The sequence below is a fragment of the Anoplophora glabripennis genome, unplaced genomic scaffold (assembly GCF_000390285.2).
Source record: "Anoplophora glabripennis isolate ALB-LARVAE unplaced genomic scaffold, Agla_2.0 scaffold175, whole genome shotgun sequence".
Classification (NCBI taxonomy): Eukaryota; Metazoa; Arthropoda; class Insecta; order Coleoptera; family Cerambycidae; genus Anoplophora; species Anoplophora glabripennis.
Window position 1 is genome coordinate 546,012 of NW_019416926.1, and position 19,503 is coordinate 565,514.

The 19,503-nt window shown below is 31.6% G+C and overlaps 1 protein-coding gene across 2 annotated transcripts in view; it reads left to right on the plus strand.

Annotated features, from left to right (window-relative positions):
* LOC108904784 (protein mesh) overlaps nucleotides 1-19,503 on the plus strand; it is a 42,810-nt gene that overhangs the window by 15,037 nt on the left and 8,270 nt on the right. The window contains exons 5-11 of one of the 2 annotated variants that reach the window (XM_018707459.2): nucleotides 742-1,002; nucleotides 5,985-6,301; nucleotides 11,716-12,041; nucleotides 12,104-12,711; nucleotides 14,388-14,524; nucleotides 14,579-15,194; nucleotides 15,386-16,848. In XM_018707459.2, the coding sequence (XP_018562975.1) occupies nucleotides 742-1,002; nucleotides 5,985-6,301; nucleotides 11,716-12,041; nucleotides 12,104-12,711; nucleotides 14,388-14,524; nucleotides 14,579-15,194; nucleotides 15,386-15,987 (2,867 nt within the window). In that variant the 3' untranslated portion in view covers nucleotides 15,988-16,848. Of the gene's footprint in view, nucleotides 1-741; nucleotides 1,003-5,984; nucleotides 6,302-11,715; nucleotides 12,042-12,103; nucleotides 12,712-14,387; nucleotides 14,525-14,578; nucleotides 15,195-15,385; nucleotides 16,849-19,503 lie in introns of those variants that run through there. The other variant, XM_018707460.2, reaches the window with a different exon arrangement.

A 19,503-nucleotide genomic window follows, 5' to 3' on the forward strand; every position in this document is an offset into this window, starting at 1 on the left:
TTAACAACTTTAATTTACTGTCATATTTTTTTACTCTATTTTAACTCAAACAAATTACAAATTCAGATTTTTTCGCTAAAAATAGTCTTATCAAATTAAGTCAAACAGTTCTTCGATAGTAGAGGTTGTTTATTTTGTATTTTGCCACCATTGAAAAAATTTGCATCAAAAGAATCTGTCGTGGGTAAATTTTATGGAAATAGTTTTGCCTAACCAAAAGTCTCTATCTGAAAAAAAGCAGAAAAATATAAAATTATACAAAATGCTCATCACTGTATATCACATACGCACTATGATCTTGTCTGAACCAAAGTAGCAGTCTAGCAACAATGCTTCGACCATACACTTTTAGCTGAGAATATCAAATTCGACATGAATCGAATAATCTAAAATAAGATTACTGTGCAGCTAAATAAACTAAAAATAACTCTTAAACTGTTGACTTCCCAAAAAAATTATACTGTGAAACCGATAGTTTTAGATAATTCCTATTTATTCAACTGATGAGTAAATTTATTTTACAAAAAAAAATTGTAACTCAGCAGCGTAAATTTCATTAATCTACATATATTTTCCGAGATATTTGTGTACATATGATACTTCTCAATGTGTAGTTTAGGACAAATATTCATAAAAACTTTCCTTCCTTAAAATAACCTAAACATCCCTTTATTACTGGGACATAGTTAAGGACTACAGCGTATATACGTATATTGTAATATTTTTTTTTATATTTTACAGATGGTGCAAATTTGCCATTAATGTTCGCTCCTGAAAGTGGCAATATGTTGGGTGGAACTGTTGTCAATATTACAGGCCCTTGTTTTAGTCCAAATGACCAGATTAGATGTAAATTTGATGTAGCTGATATAGTAACTGGATACGTTGTCGACAGAAATAGAGCAATATGCATTCAACCACCGTTACTTGTAGAAGGATATGTTAGACTGGAGATTGCAATTGGTCCAAATCCTTTTAAATGGAAAGGACAATATTATGTCGGTAAGATTAGATTTCTTTATGAGGTACAACAATTTATTCAATTTGTATAAAATATAGTTTATGTAAGTACCATGTATTCACATAAGCTAAGAAAGCGATGATCTCTCTGAAGATGTCATTGGAAACAACCGAAAAAAAAATTAGTAAATGTGCGCAAGAGAAATCACTGGAATAGTGTATTTCATTAGGAGTCTGGAAATAAGGATTTTTCCGTGCGCGTGGGGCAATTTCTCGTGTGAGGTGAAGACGAATACGGGGAGTCATGCAGGCATGGAAAAATCTATTTCTGGACGTGTAATGAATGAAATTTTTTATTATGCTTCTTTGAAAACGAAAACATAAAAACAAAATATAACATAAAAAAGATATACGAAAGAAAACTGGAACATTTTTATTTGCATAACAGTTATAGGAATAAAAAAACATGTTGAGTAAGAATATTGAAAATTAACTAACTAACTACTTATTAATTATAACAGCTCTAATTAATAATGTTTTTAGTTTGTTAATGGTTATATTTATTGTGCAATTTGTATTATTGCACAAGTTTAGTCCTTTTGGAGTTTCGTTTTGTGAAACTGCAGTGAAACTCATCGCAAAAGTTTTGATTTTCTCGAACGAATGATACAGTTATTGTATTTTACGAGTGGGAAAGGTTAAACAGTTTTCGTGATACCTCAATTTTTCTTTGTATGAATTCTTCTATACAGGGTTGGAAAGTCCCCATGGTTCATCGGCCGTTACGTGAGAGCGATAAAGTAAGTCATAGAATTCCGTGCGATAGAGAAAGATGGCTATAATGAAGGCGTCTAAATAGTCACCGCCCATTTCGCTCTTCCACAACTAAGAAGTGGATCTTATTTGTTTTCACCGTTATCAACGGTGAAATCAGTCTTTTCTGCGTCGTCTTCATCCATTTCTATTTGGTAAAAACCACTTGCAAGATCCAGGGTCGTAAAATATGTGCAATTGCCTAATTTACTTAATAAATCTTCAATATTCGGTATTGGATATTTGTTTTCTATAGTTTTCTCATTTAATTTTCTGTAGTCAATAACGATACGAAATTTTTGTTTACCACTGGCATTTGCCTTTTTTAGGACAATCCATATTGGTGAATTATAAGGAGATATTGATTCCTGAATGATATTACTTTTGAGCATTTTGTCCATTTGTTGTTGAACTTCCTCTTTGTAAACGTGAGCATACCGATAATTTTTCGTGTATACAGGTTGTTCGTCTGTAGTCCGTATTTTGTGTTTTATTTGGCTAGTAAATGTAAGTGGTATATCTTCATGGTGAAATATATCTTTATAATTGTAACATAAGTTTTCGATTTTTGATTTTTCTTCAGGATTCAAATGTGACGTTCTTAAATTATCTTCTAAATTTTGGATTAATATTTGTTCTACGTAATCCTGATCCATTGGTATATTTTTCTTTAATATTTCGGTGTTATTTAAAATTTCTTGGGTGAACGGTCTAATTTTTATTGGATTTTCTATTTGCAGAGTTTGAGTCTCTTCGGAATTATTTGCAACGGTAGTTATGACAAAGTTATTTTCGATGTTGACATGAGCTGAGGGTGTTTCTAGTCCATTCTTTAAGTTTTGGTGTGATATTATACCTTCCTTAAGTTTTGTTTTTTCTACGGGTAATTTTGTTACAATTTCGGTTCTGGGTGGTATTACAATTTTCTTGGAATCTGGAGTTGACATATTTAGAGTAATAGATGTTTTTCCTTTCCCTAGTATTAGTTTATTTTTATTAATATTAATTTGTGCTTTTAAATCTTTTAGCATGTCTATTCCTATTAAGCCTCCAAATTTTGGGTTGAAATCAAATAAATAGAATTTGTGTTCTTTGTTCGAATTAAAGGTTTTAGGTAATTTAATCTTTACACTTTACACAAAGAGTTTTCTTGCCAATTCTGGTTTTATTAAACTTTTAGTAGATCCTGTATCTATAAGGAAATTTTCTTTTAGGTCGGTGATGTAAATATATAGTAATTGAGTTTCTATTAGAGAGTTTTGTATTATTTCGGTGTTTCGGTTGACGGTTCCTTCTGAAAATCCTGATTTTCGGGTTCATTGGTCACGGTTTCTTGTTCTGGGGGATATTCTTCTGTTCCAGTGTATTCTTCAAAGTTTTCGGGATTTGTTTCATAGAAATCATAGTAGGATTGCGAATTTGACCGGGTTCATATTGATCTACAGGGTATTCTTCATATCGGTGACAGTCTTGATTTATATCTGAATAATGAAGTTCTTCGAATGTGAAGCGAGGTCGTTGAAAGGTTGTTCTTTGAGGAATATTTCTTTGGATGGTAAGGTTTCCGGAGGAAGTGTCCATGGGTATAGGATAAGTTTGTTGTCTTCTTTGTACAGAACTCGGTGTATTACCTTGTTGTGGACTTTGTGGTCTCGGAAATGATGAATTTCTCATAGGACGTTGACCTGCTTGCTGTTGCCAATAATTTGGTCTGCTTGGCCATTGATATGGACGATTTGTTTGATTTATTGGTTGCTTATTTGGAGTTATAGCTTTTCTTGTATTATATACAGGTAAAGGGTTTCTTCTTGGCAGTTGATAATTATTAACTTGTGGATTTCTGTTTATTGGTGGATTATTCGGGGCTTGTGTCACTTTTCTAATATAATTTAGGTTGTTTTCTTCAGATACTATATTTATCGCTTCTTCTAAAGTTTTAGGATTTCTGCAACGTACTATTAAACTGTATGGTTCCTTAAGTCCTTTCATAAATGTTTTCACGGCTAAATTTCGGTACATTGAAATTTTTTCAATTCTTAGAGCTTTGGTGATTACGGAGGAATTTACTTTAGATAGCAAAAGACTGAGAGTGTCTTGACATTTTTCGCCAAAACGGAGGGATGATTCATTATTTTCTTGTTTTAACATTATAAGGTCTCTCATAAGAGCATCTTTGTCGCGTTGATCGCCAAATGTAATCAAAATTGCTAGTTTTAGTTCATTCCACGACTTCAGATTTCGTACTGCAATTAATTATGCCGCCCTTCCTACCAATTTACTTATATGGGCTACCAAAAAGGAATTGAAATTTGCATCATCTGGTGTTCCTAATATTACGATGACGTTTTCATATGCCAAAATAAAGTTTGAAATAAGAATTGGGTCTCCATTGAATGGGGGGACTGTGTCCATGTAATTTCTAGTTGATGGTTGAGCCATTCTTGTCTCTGTTCTATTTACGATATTAATTCTACGATTCGTAGGTATGCCTCCAAATTGGTTAATAATTTCGTCAATTTCAATGTCTGCTCTTGACATCAATTGTTTATAATTTATTTGTTGTTAGTAAGATAACACTTTATTTAATTTTTGATTTTAAAGTGTGACGAAAGTTATATGTTTAATCGCAACGAGGGATATACTTGAACGAGTCAAGCAATGCTCTATAGTAACAATATATAACAATTGTCAGCGGGACAATTTGTTTTATATTTTGTATTTTAAATCTTATAACTAATAAGCGTGTTAGTATATGTCACAAAGCTGCTCTTAACCTACTCAGTTCAGCCAATTACAACTTTGAAAGACATATGATTTCGAAGTGCTAAGCGAAAAAATTAAATTTTGGAAATTTTTGGAAAAAAGGATCGGGTTGGTAAAATTGCTTGCGGGATAAATGATCAATCGTACTTACATTAAAATGATGAGGGATGTCTTCATGTCCTGGGTCTTTCTTGAATTCTGGATTTTTGGATTTCTGGATTCTCGATTTCCTTTTTCTTGGTTTCTTTCTTCTTAACTATGAACTACTTTTCTCCACGGACTCTGGCGTTGACCCGGGGTACTTCTTCATTCACTCAGGGGGGTTACTTCGAAGTAAGTGGTTGAAACCAGCGTCGATTTTCAATTTTTGGAAAATGACTCTTCTTAGCTATCCCACTTCTGACACCAGTTACGCGTTTTGCGCTAACGACTCTGTTTTTAAAAAATCTCAATAACTTTTTTTAAAAGGATTATAAAAGATTCACAAACAGAGCACTTTATGTCTCGGTGGCTGGAGAACAAGTGTTTATTCATGCAAAAGTATGTATTCTACAGAATCATTATCATGTCATATCGTATTTCCAAGATAGCGGGTTCGCGGAGCTCGTAACATACATGTTAAATATCAGGTAGCATATAGACTTTCTTAAATTTAGTTTACTTTGCTGTATATTTCTATTTTAAAGCCATATATTCGGTATTTGTATTCAGCGCACGGAAAGAATCGGAAATCGGCAAAACTTTTTCCGTGCGCTAGCCGGAAAAAGCCCATCTTATATTATTATTAATTCAGATGAAAATAAGATGTTTTCAAAGAAGAAAAATTATTTTTTAAAGTCCTTAGTTCAGTGTAATATTTAAAATTTTCGGAAAATTCACTCAGTTAAAACAGATAATAAATAAATACCTTCGTAGTTTCGGTTTGGCTCAACCAAAATTAGCAAACTTGACCTCATCAGAATTGTACTTAATCAAATGCGATAAATGAATTATTATTATTATATCGCCACCACTAGATGACTTTTCTAAAAAATTAAGAGATTTTTTCGTTAGCCGTTGGTTTAGAGCCAAAAATATTAGATCTAACCAAATTATTATCGAACAGAATTGCGTTAATTGAGCAAAAGGATTAAAGTTTGTACAAAACTACATACGCTGTACACTCATTGTATATTAAAATATTTTTTATGCGTTTATTTATACCCGTCAGAAAACGGGAATGCTATTTTAGTGTCAAATTCTACAATAGAATATTTTTGCATAATTTTTAACAAATTTTTAATTTAAATTTGAATGTTTTAATAAATTTAAAATATGTGTTGCCTATTTTGGGTTTATATATCTAAAATTAATGTATTTATTGATTCTACATTATTTATTCATGCATACTGAATAAAGCAAGATACTACTTCTACAAATTTAAAAGTAATTTATGGAATTTGTTTCAGAATCACCAGCCACTGCAGCGCAAAAAATTTATTTCAGAGACACAAAATATCACGAAAAATCTCCAAGTGAAATAAAAATAACATGGGAAAAACAAAATTTGACAACTAACGAAAACGCAAATATACGCATCTCTTTATGGGGTTACAGGGAAACGACTATACGACCAAGATTTCTTTTTATAACAGATATTGCTGAAAACGTTCAAAATACTGGAGAATATACAATAATTCCATCCCAATTCAGGACACGCAACAATCAATTTCTTACAGACATTAAATTTGGTTTCATTCAGATTAATTTAACAGAATCCATAAAGGTAATTATTACATTTATTTATTTTTAATGGTTTCCATTATTTTCCCTTAATCAGATACTAAAATAATAAATGTATGTATGTATGTGTGTGTGTGTGTGTGTGCGTGTGTGTGTGCGTGTGTGGTGCGTGCGTGCGTGCGTGCGTGCGTGGGGGTGTATGTATGTATGTATGTATGTATGTATGTATGTATGTATGTATGTAGGTACGTACGTACGTACGTACCTACGTATATATGTATGTATGTATGTATGTATGTATGTATGTATGTATGTATGTATGTATGTATGTATGTATGTAGGTACGTACGTACCTACGTATGTATGTATGTATGTATGTATGTATGTATGTATGTATGTATGTATGTATGTATGTATGTAGGTACGTACGTACCTCTGTATGTATGTATGTAGGTATGTACGTACCTACGTATGTATGTATGTATGTATGTATGTATGTATGTGTATGTCTAAAGTAAGAAATATGTCGTTAAGTCGAATAAGTAATCGAAGACTTAAATTATGGTAGATACTGTAATAGATTTAAAATTATTTTTATTTTTTTCTTGGAATATGAGGTACATTGTAATGTATCAATTTATATGAAAAAAAAATGAAAATGACTTGCTATACCATATATTTACTTATTTATTTATTTAGCAATGTGAACATTGAATAGTACATAAGCATTTGATATAAAAATTGTATAGTATAGTAGACTTAACAGCAATAAACACAACATAAAAATATAACTATATATAATTGTTATAATCCACCTATTTTTCTAACGAGTGTTGTAAGAGTTATTTAAAATACAATAAATATCTTTTTGGTAAAACAATCAATAAGTCCACTAAAATTAAGTTTTTCATCAATAGTGTCATAAGTAAACAAATTACACTCATCCCAACCTAAATGTAATAAATCATTGATGAAGCAAATTAATAGCATTGCACCAAGCACAGTACCTGGGTGATACACCATTAGCCACCATTGTCTTTTAATTATTTCTATTACTATAATACGTACGAATCAAACCAACGAGAACCATTTCTATTCGCTCCAAAATTGCATTTTTTAACAAAATCGAACTTTACTAAAATGATCATATCACAATAACTTTTATTTTTTATTTACTTTTATTTTAAATTCCAAAACGCCTGCTATATACAAATATTTTAAATATATTTAGTAGAATGGCTTTCATCTTATAAAACATATTTATAACTATGAAAATACTTATAGAACTAATATTTTCTCTGAAAAATTGTTATATCATTTTTTATTTAGATATAGCATATTTTATTTGAAAAAATGGTAGGAAACATATCATGGTGTTAGACAAGACAATTTTTAGGTTTTTTGACTATTTAAAAAGTGTTTTTCTCCAACCGTCACAAAATTATGATATTTTTTTCACTGTCAGAAGTCTCTAAGGGTACTGAGAAAAAAAAATGGTATCTTTAGATTCGTAATACGTGTCCACTGTACTCTTTCCAGTTGTCCAGCTTCAAAAATTTTGCCACTTCTTGCGAGACGGCACTGGTTTTATGAATACCGACCACCATTCGATGACAGTTTCCACTGATATATCTAAGAAATTATCGACGTTCTACCAATTCGGATGGACGTTAAGCAACATATTTTCGATAAAAACTTAAATAATTGTCTCCCAGCACAGTAAAAGAACGTGGTCTCTTGGTTTAGGTATTTAGTATTTTCAACATTATGAATTGTTGAATTGACTAATTCATCAGAACGGCATGCTCCTGCAACCCCCAATATTAGAACGACCTATAAAGAAGCTTTTTATATTTTTTTTCTTTTATTTTTAAAGTGTATACCTTCATCATCAAATATAAATTATCAGGTGCACTGTTCAAAAAGCAATCAAGTTGCCCCTTTGTAAATACTCGCGATGCTTTCGGTACATATCCTTCATTTTTTCTCTTGAGAAAAGCACGTAACTTTCAATATTTGCTTATAGGTATCAATCTCCTTCTTTATGTCCAACGTCAATACATTTTCAGAATACAACTTAATGTTTTTTTCTTTGCACCAATCCATAAAACGAGATTTATTTGGGAGAAGATTCAAAGAAACCAAATGAATTCAATTAGCAATATGGCGACTAATGTTTGACAACATGACTACATCAATATAACCTACTTACCTACTTTATTGTCCAAATTTGGTTTGAATAATTTCAAAGCAAAATTAATAATTAAATGGGGGATTTCGGCTGGAGAAAAAAATACCATGTTTTTTTTACTCGGATTAAAAGTGTATTGTTTGTCTCGCAATTTTGCATCCGCTAGGATACGCTACGCTTCGCTTCGCAAATACAAAATTTGCTCGCCACAAAAGTAACGTTTTTAATACTATTAATATTAATATTGTTATATAACAATATACTATTTGTGAAAGCTTTTTTTTAAGGCACGGAGTACAAAAGATGCTCAGTACAATAAAATAATACGGAATCTTAATAAAATCTTAATCTTATAAAACTATTAAACACTACTAAGAATAACTTTAAGATGTATGAATAGGTGGTCGTTAGAAATCAATATTTTTTCGTGTTTNATAGAAAAATTTTCATTTCTAGTGATATTTGAAAGCCAAAAAGCCAAAAATCTTCGTGGATATACGATTCACGGACTTCATATGGACTTCTTGAAACAGATACCGTTTGGACTATAAAGCAACAAATGTTTTACAAAAATGTTGTTAGGATGAGCCGTTCTGGAGATAAATAGTAAAATGTCATAATTATCATTAATCTCTCAAGCAGCTACTCTTTGAACAAAATAAAATATTATTGAAATGGTTAACGTCAACTGTTCTTTTTTCATTTGAAAAGAATGAAAAAAAATCTTATGTATTTAATGTTCTTTGATACCAAATATTTAAGTAAGCATGCAAAATATATCTAACCTACTAACATATACTTAGAATTTTCATGTCCAAAAAATTTGGAATCAACGAAGCTAGTGTTTTTTTTATTTTCACAATTTTTAAATTTTTCTTAAAATTGCAGCATATGAAGTTTTAAAAATGGAATTTTAATATCAAAATGAAATTTAAATATACATACATACCTATATCACTATGAGGGAAAATTAATTTAGCAAAAAATGAAGTTGGCTATGAAACCTTTTAAAAATATTTAGACTGATAAGCAATTCACAATATTTTACAAATTTTTTTTTTTTCGTTAAATTATGTACGAAACAATTTCTAGAAATATAGACCATCCAGCACAATTATAACTAATTTTAAAACTGAAATTGATCTTTATATTATTTAAAATCGAATTCAGTGTTACTGAATATTGTTGGACTTACTGGAACATTCTATTTAACTTCAGTTTTAAATGAATTATAATTAGGCCTTCGGTCTCTTTTTACATACCTGGAAAATGTTGGAATTTTAAAGAAGGCCTGTCAAAGAAAACCCTTCGACCATTCGCTATTACGTCTAGCCTATACCTCCACCTTGCGTCCAAGGGTCTCCTTCTTACTTCGATAACTGTTGACGAATTTCCTCTAGCTACGACTGATGTCAGCTGCGTTGCCCTAACTTCTCCAAATGCGTTATCATCCATTTGCTCAAATCTTCCTTGTACTTCTAAATTATCTGTTAATGTTGTAGATTTAACTAAAACAAATTCTCCTTTTCCATTGAATGTGTATTCTACGTCGTCAAAAGTTACAAAGTGCGGGTCTCCGTAAACACCAGCTATACCCGGAGCCTGATAAGCAACACAGTCTTGTGTGGGTCGTCGCTCAAATCGAAGAGTTTCACATCCTACTGCCTGTTCTTCTTGCCACAAGCAACATAAATATTTGGGAACTATATCGTTGAACCATTGTGATAGCGTAGGAACTTTTGTTGCTTCATTGTAAGGCATTTTACCAATGTTATGACAACGTCGTGGACTAGATCCCCATTGTTGGTCGTATGACAACATTAAAAATCCATTTTTATCATAACAACATTGCTGTTCAGAGCCCTCTAATCTGAAAACAAAATTCAAATTTAAATTTGCAAAATTCAACATTCTTGAACATGTTTTTCTTACGTTGGAGATCCGGTCTTTACGCAGTGAATAGCTTGATTATTGTAGTAGCACTGGGGATTTGAATCTTTATCGCAGTCAGTATCAGGCAAATATTTTCCTTTATCAGCTAGAGCTTGTTGAATCGTACATGGACACTGAGGAAGTTCGTGAGCAAAATTTTTTAAATATCTATCAGTTCTCAACCAGTCATTGCAGAGATACATCGGCCAATTTGAACCATACATATTTTCCCATTGAAATTGAAAATACCAACCCAGTGGAATAGGTTTACTCCAAATTAAAGGCGTTATTTCTACTACTTGTTGCGTTGTTGTATACGTGTTAACCTAAATATAAATATTATTATTTTCAGTCACAGACGCTCAAAAATATACAGTCGCATTCATAAAACATTTATAAATTTGAAATTTATTTATTTACTTATTTAAGATACTTTTGTGTGAACAGAATAAATGCAAATTTTGTATTAGTCAGCGCTAAATACCTCTCAACTAATAAAATTGAAACAGATCGTCGTATTTTAAAATACTGTTGCATTATTGTCCACCAAAAACCATTTTCTATAACCAAAAACGCTAAAATTATATGTAGTATTCCAAACTAAATTGTCCTATAAGTAAGTAGTAAGCATGTTAAAGCAAAATAATAAAACACGAAAAAATATTGATTTCTAACGACCACCTATTCATACATCTTAAAGTTATTCTTAGTAGTGTTTAATAGTTTTATAAGATTAAGATTTTATTAAGATTCCGTATTATTTTATTGTACTGAGCATCTTTTGTACTCCGTGCCTTAAAAAAAAGCTTTCACAAATAGTATATTGTTATATAACAATATACTATTTGTGAAAGCTTTTTTTTAAGGCACGGAGTACAAAAGATGCTCAGTACAATAAAATAATACGGAATCTTAATAAAATCTTAATCTTATAAAACTATTAAACACTACTAAGAATAACTTTAAGATGTATGAATAGGTGGTCGTTAGAAATCAATATTTTTTCGTGTTTTATTATTTTGCTTTAACATGCTTACTACTTACTTATAGGACAATTTAGTTTGGAATACTACATATAATTTTAGCGTTTTTGGTTATAGAAAATGGTTTTTGGTGGACAATAATGCAACAGTATTTTAAAATACGACGATCTGTTTCAATTTTATTAGTTGAGAGGTATTTAGCGCTGACTAATACAAAATTTGCATTTATTCTGTTCACACAAAAGTATCTTAAATAAGTAAATAAATAAATTTCAAATTTATAAATGTTTTATGAATGCGACTGTATATTTTTGAGCGTCTGTGACTGAAAATAATAATATTTATATTTAGGTTAACACGTATACAACAACGCAACAAGTAGTAGAAATAACGCCTTTAATTTGGAGTAAACCTATTCCACTGGGTTGGTATTTTCAATTTCAATGGGAAAATATGTATGGTTCAAATTGGCCGATGTATCTCTGCAATGACTGGTTGAGAACTGATAGATATTTAAAAAATTTTGCTCACGAACTTCCTCAGTGTCCATGTACGATTCAACAAGCTCTAGCTGATAAAGGAAAATATTTGCCTGATACTGACTGCGATAAAGATTCAAATCCCCAGTGCTACTACAATAATCAAGCTATTCACTGCGTAAAGACCGGATCTCCAACGTAAGAAAAACATGTTCAAGAATGTTGAATTTTGCAAATTTAAATTTGAATTTTGTTTTCAGATTAGAGGGCTCTGAACAGCAATGTTGTTATGATAAAAATGGATTTTTAATGTTGTCATACGACCAACAATGGGGATCTAGTCCACGACGTTGTCATAACATTGGTAAAATGCCTTACAATGAAGCAACAAAAGTTCCTACGCTATCACAATGGTTCAACGATATAGTTCCCAAATATTTATGTTGCTTGTGGCAAGAAGAACAGGCAGTAGGATGTGAAACTCTTCGATTTGAGCGACGACCCACACAAGACTGTGTTGCTTATCAGGCTCCGGGTATAGCTGGTGTTTACGGAGACCCGCACTTTGTAACTTTTGACGACGTAGAATACACATTCAATGGAAAAGGAGAATTTGTTTTAGTTAAATCTACAACATTAACAGATAATTTAGAAGTACAAGGAAGATTTGAGCAAATGGATGATAACGCATTTGGAGAAGTTAGGGCAACGCAGCTGACATCAGTCGTAGCTAGAGGAAATTCGTCAACAGTTATCGAAGTAAGAAGGAGACCCTTGGACGCAAGGTGGAGGTATAGGCTAGACGTAATAGCGAATGGTCGAAGGGTTTTCTTTGACAGGCCTTCTTTAAAATTCCAACATTTTCCAGGTATGTAAAAAGAGACCGAAGGCCTAATTATAATTCATTTAAAACTGAAGTTAAATAGAATGTTCCAGTAAGTCCAACAATATTCAGTAACACTGAATTCGATTTTAAATAATATAAAGATCAATTTCAGTTTTAAAATTAGTTATAATTGTGCTGGATGGTCTATATTTCTAGAAATTGTTTCGTACATAATTTAACGAAAAAAAAAAAATTTGTAAAATATTGTGAATTGCTTATCAGTCTAAATATTTTTAAAAGGTTTCATAGCCAACTTCATTTTTTGCTAAATTAATTTTCCCTCATAGTGATATAGGTATGTATGTATATTTAAATTTCATTTTGATATTAAAATTCCATTTTTAAAACTTCATATGCTGCAATTTTAAGAAAAATTTAAAAATTGTGAAAATAAAAAAAACACTAGCTTCGTTGATTCCAAATTTTTTGGACATGAAAATTCTAAGTATATGTTAGTAGGTTAGATATATTTTGCATGCTTACTTAAATATTTGGTATCAAAGAACATTAAATACATAAGATTTTTTTTCATTCTTTTCAAATGAAAAAAGAACAGTTGACGTTAACCATTTCAATAATATTTTATTTTGTTCAAAGAGTAGCTGCTTGAGAGATTAATGATAATTATGACATTTTACTATTTATCTCCAGAACGGCTCATCCTAACAACATTTTTGTAAAACATTTGTTGCTTTATAGTCCAAACGGTATCTGTTTCAAGAAGTCCATATGAAGTCCGTGAATCGTATATCCACGAAGATTTTTGGCTTTTTGGCTTTCAAATATCACTAGAAATGAAAATTTTTCTATGCTCATAAAAAAAACGCGGGCTTAACTTTTGGTGGCACAATATGTTAAAAAAATCGCAAAATGTCATATTTTTCTTCCTATTTAATTATGTATCTTTTCAAAAGTTGATTTTAGGCGAAAATGGAAGAGGGGAAAAAATGTTTATAATTAAATTTTTTACAAAATGTGACTAGTTACAAATCGAACGAATCATGATTGTTATTGTAAAAATCGAAAAAAATCACCAAAAATGGGGTTACTTTTTAGGGAATTTTTTTGATGTTTTTAAATTGGTTATAGGACCTTCATACTTGGCTCAAGAAAACTTCGTGATATGTAGAATCATCACACCAAATTTCATCAAAATCCGTTCTATAGATTTTGCATAATAATTTGCAATCCAGTATTTGAAAAAAAATTTGCAAATTTTCAGAATTTTACACAGCAAAAACCAAAACCCTTAGATACTTGAAAATTTAATCACATATAGAAGGGCTCTGAAGCTTTTAAACGCTTTTTGAAAAATTCGAATCCGTCAATTAGGACAGGCACTTGTTTAAACATTGGTCGAATTTTTGTATGTACTTATAATTTCACTTATTGACTAATTTTAGCGGCTTATAAAATGCTTATTATTTTGGCGTAGGAATTCAGTCAAAATAAATTCATTCTATTAGAATTTAATCAACAAGCTTTATATTTTTTGAAAAATGCATATTCATATTTTGCTTAATTGGAGTATCGCAACTTCTCCTTTACCAAAGTCGCTTAGTGTGTTACGTTTATTCGGTTTTCAGACAAGTAAAAATTACTGATAATATATATTTCCATCCGGTGTATACTTTTTGGCACTATATATATTTTTTTAGGCGTCACTGTTTACACTCCAACATATATTTTAAATCAGTCCGAGGTTATTATGATGTTTGATAACGGTGCCGGTGTGGAAGTTCTTGATAACCAAGGTTATATGACCGCTAGGGTGTATTTGCCATGGACATTTATAGTAAGTTACCTACGTTAAGTATGAATATAGTGATTTATTTTTATTTGCTTGTAGAATAGAACAATGGGACTTTTTGGAAACTGGAGTTTCAACCAAGAAGATGATTTTACTTTACCTGATGGTACAAGAGTAAGCGTTGTATCAAATGTCAATGATATGGAAAGGGTTTACAACGATTTCGGTTCATTTTGGATGATAGATGATGTTCTAGATTTACATAAAGGACGAGCACTGTTTCATCGAGAATTTGGTCGTACGTCAGCTAGTTATAACAACAGAACATTTAGACCACAATTTCTGATGATGCCAGAGGACATAATTCCGGCAAATAGATCTCAACATATCGAACGAACCTATCAAATATGTAGTACGAAAATGTATGAGTGCTACTATGATTTTGCCATGACTTTAAATAGAGATCTAGCTCATTTCACACAGAATTATAAAGCCACAATATATGAATTAAAGGAAACCACCAGAACACAAGTTGTGTCTTGCGGCATTTTAGAAACGCCTAGATTTGGTAGAAAAAGCACATTCCTCTTCATTCCAGGAACTAGAGTAACGTATGAATGTAATCAAAATTTTGTATTAGTGGGTGATAATAGAAGAACTTGTCAGGCCGATGGAAATTGGGATATTCCTGATTATGGATACACAGAGTGTTTACGTAAGTAAAATTTAATTTAATTTAATAAAAACCAACATTACTACTCTTCACATGATGTTTCATGTAATGTCAATATTTTCAGTTTTATTTGCTATTTTATGCAGAGAGAACTCTTTAGATCTACGTTTAATTTCTTATAGGCTCTGAAATAAGTAACCTTGCTTTTAAAAGTAATAACATTTTTTTCATAGGTCAACAAGAATATTCACAACGACAAGCAGCCATCACATGGGGTATTATCCTTGCAGTTCTCGTACCACTATTTTTACTGATTGCTTTTATTGCCTACAAATGTTATCAAAAATATTTAAATTCAAACCAAGACAATGAGTGGCAATATGATGCTCCTAAGAGTTTCCAGAATTTAACTAGATCTTTTAGTCCAGAATATTTTGATGATGAACTTTCACGCAGCCCTATATCTAGCGATAAATCTGATACCAGTTTTAATTTATTGAAGAAAAGGCGAAGCTATGACAAGAGCTATAGAACTCATGAACCATTGAAGGGTTTGCCTCAAATTGAATTTGAAGATAAACCAGTGGATCCCAATATGCCAGAGTTCGAGCCAGAAACGAAATCTTTAAAAAGTGATATAAGATCAACGAACAGCCCAACTTCTAAAAGTCCCACCTCAAGTGTTTTATATAGCACTCCGTATTCTACAAAGCCAGATTTGTTAACATCAAATAATGAAGGCAAATTATACAGTGATGATAATTATGCAATACCTGTGAAAAAATCACCGAAAGGACGATTTAGCAGTCAGAGTAGTATTATCACAGACGTTTAAACTACTAAAATGTTAAGAGTACTTTGTAAATTTAGATTGTGTATATTGCATTGCAAAGATTGTGACAAGCATTTTTTGGATATACCGCGTAACAACGAGATCGTTATACAAATAATATTTTTTTAACGTTTGAAATATAAATTTTTGTTTTGTACCTAATTTAATAATTTTCACATAAACATCACTTGTAGCTTCCCGGAAATCAAATTTAAGGTTTGTAATAGCTTCCATTATATATTTTTTTATATATTTAGATGATCATAGAATTTACAATTTTTACCTAGATTTTACTAAAATACATCTTTTTTAGCTTCATTTTTAAGATTATTTATTAATACATACCTAACATTTTTTTAAAAATTCATGTATTTTGACATAAGTTTACGGAGTACTCAAAGATTAACATAGACTTATTTTTTATGTGAAATATGGAAGTCACTAACAAACGTCTTTTGTTTTTTGCCACCAAACTGGTATTTTCTGCTAAAATCAATCAGTGATGGACAAATATATAAAAAAGATACATACTTATATACATAGGTACACAGAGGACTAACCTTAGCATGTGAGATTGACATAATAATAAAATATCATTAGATATTAACTAATTTTGTAATATGTAATAAAATTTATAAACATGTAAAAAATACAGTAATTATAAAATTTGTTCAATGTTCATTCCACATGCTAGGGATTAGGATATAGAGCAAGATAAATGGTACGAGAACTCTTGAGGTTAATCCCTATGATGTGGAATGGAAATAATTTTATTTGTACCCCAATTCCCAATTTTCACAGTAAGTGGATATAAGCATTCAGTAGTACGCTAGATGAATTTACAAATGGATAAATATACTATTGTTTCTTTCTGTCAAAAATGAAATTTAAAAAAAAAATAAATTTTTGGGTTGTGTTTCATATACAATTCTAATTAATATATTATTATTATTATTGTTATTATTTTAGACTATCTTTTTGATTTAAACATAGGTGCATACATACTGTTTGTTATTTTATTAGTATAGTCCATAAAAGCAGAGGTCATAAAACCCTTCGTTTTGAGATACAGATAATATAGGTAACGTAATTATAAAAATTAAAAAAAAAAATCATTGCCGTAGGAACTTTAAATTTTGTAACGGATAACAGCCCTTCGCAGATCCTTCTTTTGATCTCTCGGCTGATATCTTAGCTAGGAATGGGTAAGTTTTTGGGGTCGCTGATCATGATTCCGGTGTCCATATGACCTCATCACGTCTATATCAAGGTCAAATGAAGGTCAAACACATTAAGTAAGTATACAATTTTTTAAACCGGGATTCTGAAAGAACGGAAAATTTTACGTTGCAGGTCATCTGTATTTTGAATCCTGGTTTTTGGTATCTGATTAATGACTTCTATAAAAGTTGTGGGAAATCTCGGGGACCATCAATCTTGGATCTGACTTGAGAGTCTATTTCAGGGTCAAATGAAGGTCAAAAGCCGTAATTCAAGTGCCATAATTTTTCAGATTATCTAAAAAGCATAACTTATACGCGTTTGAACCCCGAAACTAAACTCCTTTAGAAGATTAAGCTACAAACACTCGTAAGCACCCCAAAGAGGATGAAAGCTATTTCCATGTTGTTGTTCTTGGATTCAGTTGAACGTAAGTTGCAATGATGACCGTAAAGGGTAAAAGTTTGATGCTTATTAGGTCTCATGGTGACTTCAACGTGTTCGTTTGTTTGTGAAAGATCTACGGAGTGATTTCCTCTTATGTTCATTCGTCGTATCTTTTTTCAATGACCAGCAATAGTTTGCCATCATATTGACATCCCACACATCTTCACAACTTTTCCCGAATTCTTTTAAGTCTTGATGAAATCTCTCACCTTGCTCCTCAGTGAAGTTTCCTAGATTGTTGGGGAAGTAATCAACATGGAAATGAAGAAAATGGATCTTCAAGTTCATTAAACACCTATCCTTTTGTTGTTGTTCCTCAACAATTCGTCCACAATATTCTTGTAATAGGGTCTTTAGTATTTACGGTAGAAATTCAACAGTTGAATGTAATTTCGTAAAATGATAGGCTCATGGTCTAAAATTTAAAGCCGGTTTATGGTAAATACTCAAGCTTGAAATAGAACACTAAACTAATTACGCATTTTGGACTATGAACCTATCATCTCACGAAATCACACTTAACTGTAGATACTAATTCTCCTGAACTTTCATAGAGGTTAATGTATACGATATCTCGCTTCTTAGCCGATATATCAGCCGAGAGATCACAACAGGATTTGACGTCAAGATGACCTTCAAATGACCATCAGAGGTCACTCTTTCAAAATCCGGGGTCAAAAAATTGTATCATTCGAGTTAAGGTTTGACCTTTATTCGACCTTCATCTAAACATGATAAGGTCATATGGACACCGGGATCGTGATCAGCGACCCTAAAAACATAAAAGTCGGAGAAAAAAAACTTGTATGTGGTTATTTAATTTCCAATTTATTATTGAGTTCCTAGTGACGCTATCTTCCTTTGTTTCCGACACTGGTCATCAGGATAATGTAACGAGCGTTCAAATAAAAACGTGGTCGAAGTTGGCTCTGACACATTGGACGCAGGGAGTAGCTTACAGCGACCAACTTAACCTCATTTCTCAATGAGCTGTATAGCAGCTGTCAGTTTCAATAACGTTAATGACTATATAACTTTATTTTAAAGAATAATCGTGATAACAATAACAAACAATTAAAGGAGCTGCGGAAAGTGTCCCCCTCCTTGTTATAACAATAAATTAAAGCAGCTGCTGAAAGTGTCCCCCTCCTTGTTCCAAGCACTTTTCACACCTGTTCCTCAAAGAATTAAAGACATTTTCTAAGATGCTCGGGGTATTGTTAATTTCACGAATCTTGTCTATAAGTCGAGCCTGCAGATGGTTTAAATCAGGAATAGGCAGTTCAAAAATAGTGTTTTTAAGGTAAGGCCACAAAAAGAAATCACACGGCGTAATATCACATGACCTCGGTGGAAATTCATGTTCAGCATTGAGACTTATTAGTCGATTTTGGAAAACTTCCCTCAACATATTCATCGTCTCGCCTGCCGTATGTGCCCTTGCGCCATCTTGTTGAAAGTAAAAGTTTGTAATTTCGTTTTCTTCCAGCTGGTTAACAAAAGGAGCGATAATTTCTTCTCTATACCTTTGCGCAGTAAGAGTACCATTAAAAAAAATAGGTCCATAAATCCTCCTTCGATTGAGAGCACACCAAACTCCAATTTTTTGAGCGTGTAGAGGGCCCTCGACAAAAAAGTTATCTGGTTTTTCAGAAGACCACATTCTCATATTCTGTGAGTTTACGTAACCACTTAAATGAAACCAGGCTTCATCAGAAAAAAAGGTGATATTATGAAGTTCACCGTAGTTGTTTAAAAACCATTCACAAAATACAGCCCGTCGCGGAAAATCAACTTCATGAAGTTCTTGCTGACAAGTTAAACGATAGGAGAACAAACGCAAATCTTTTT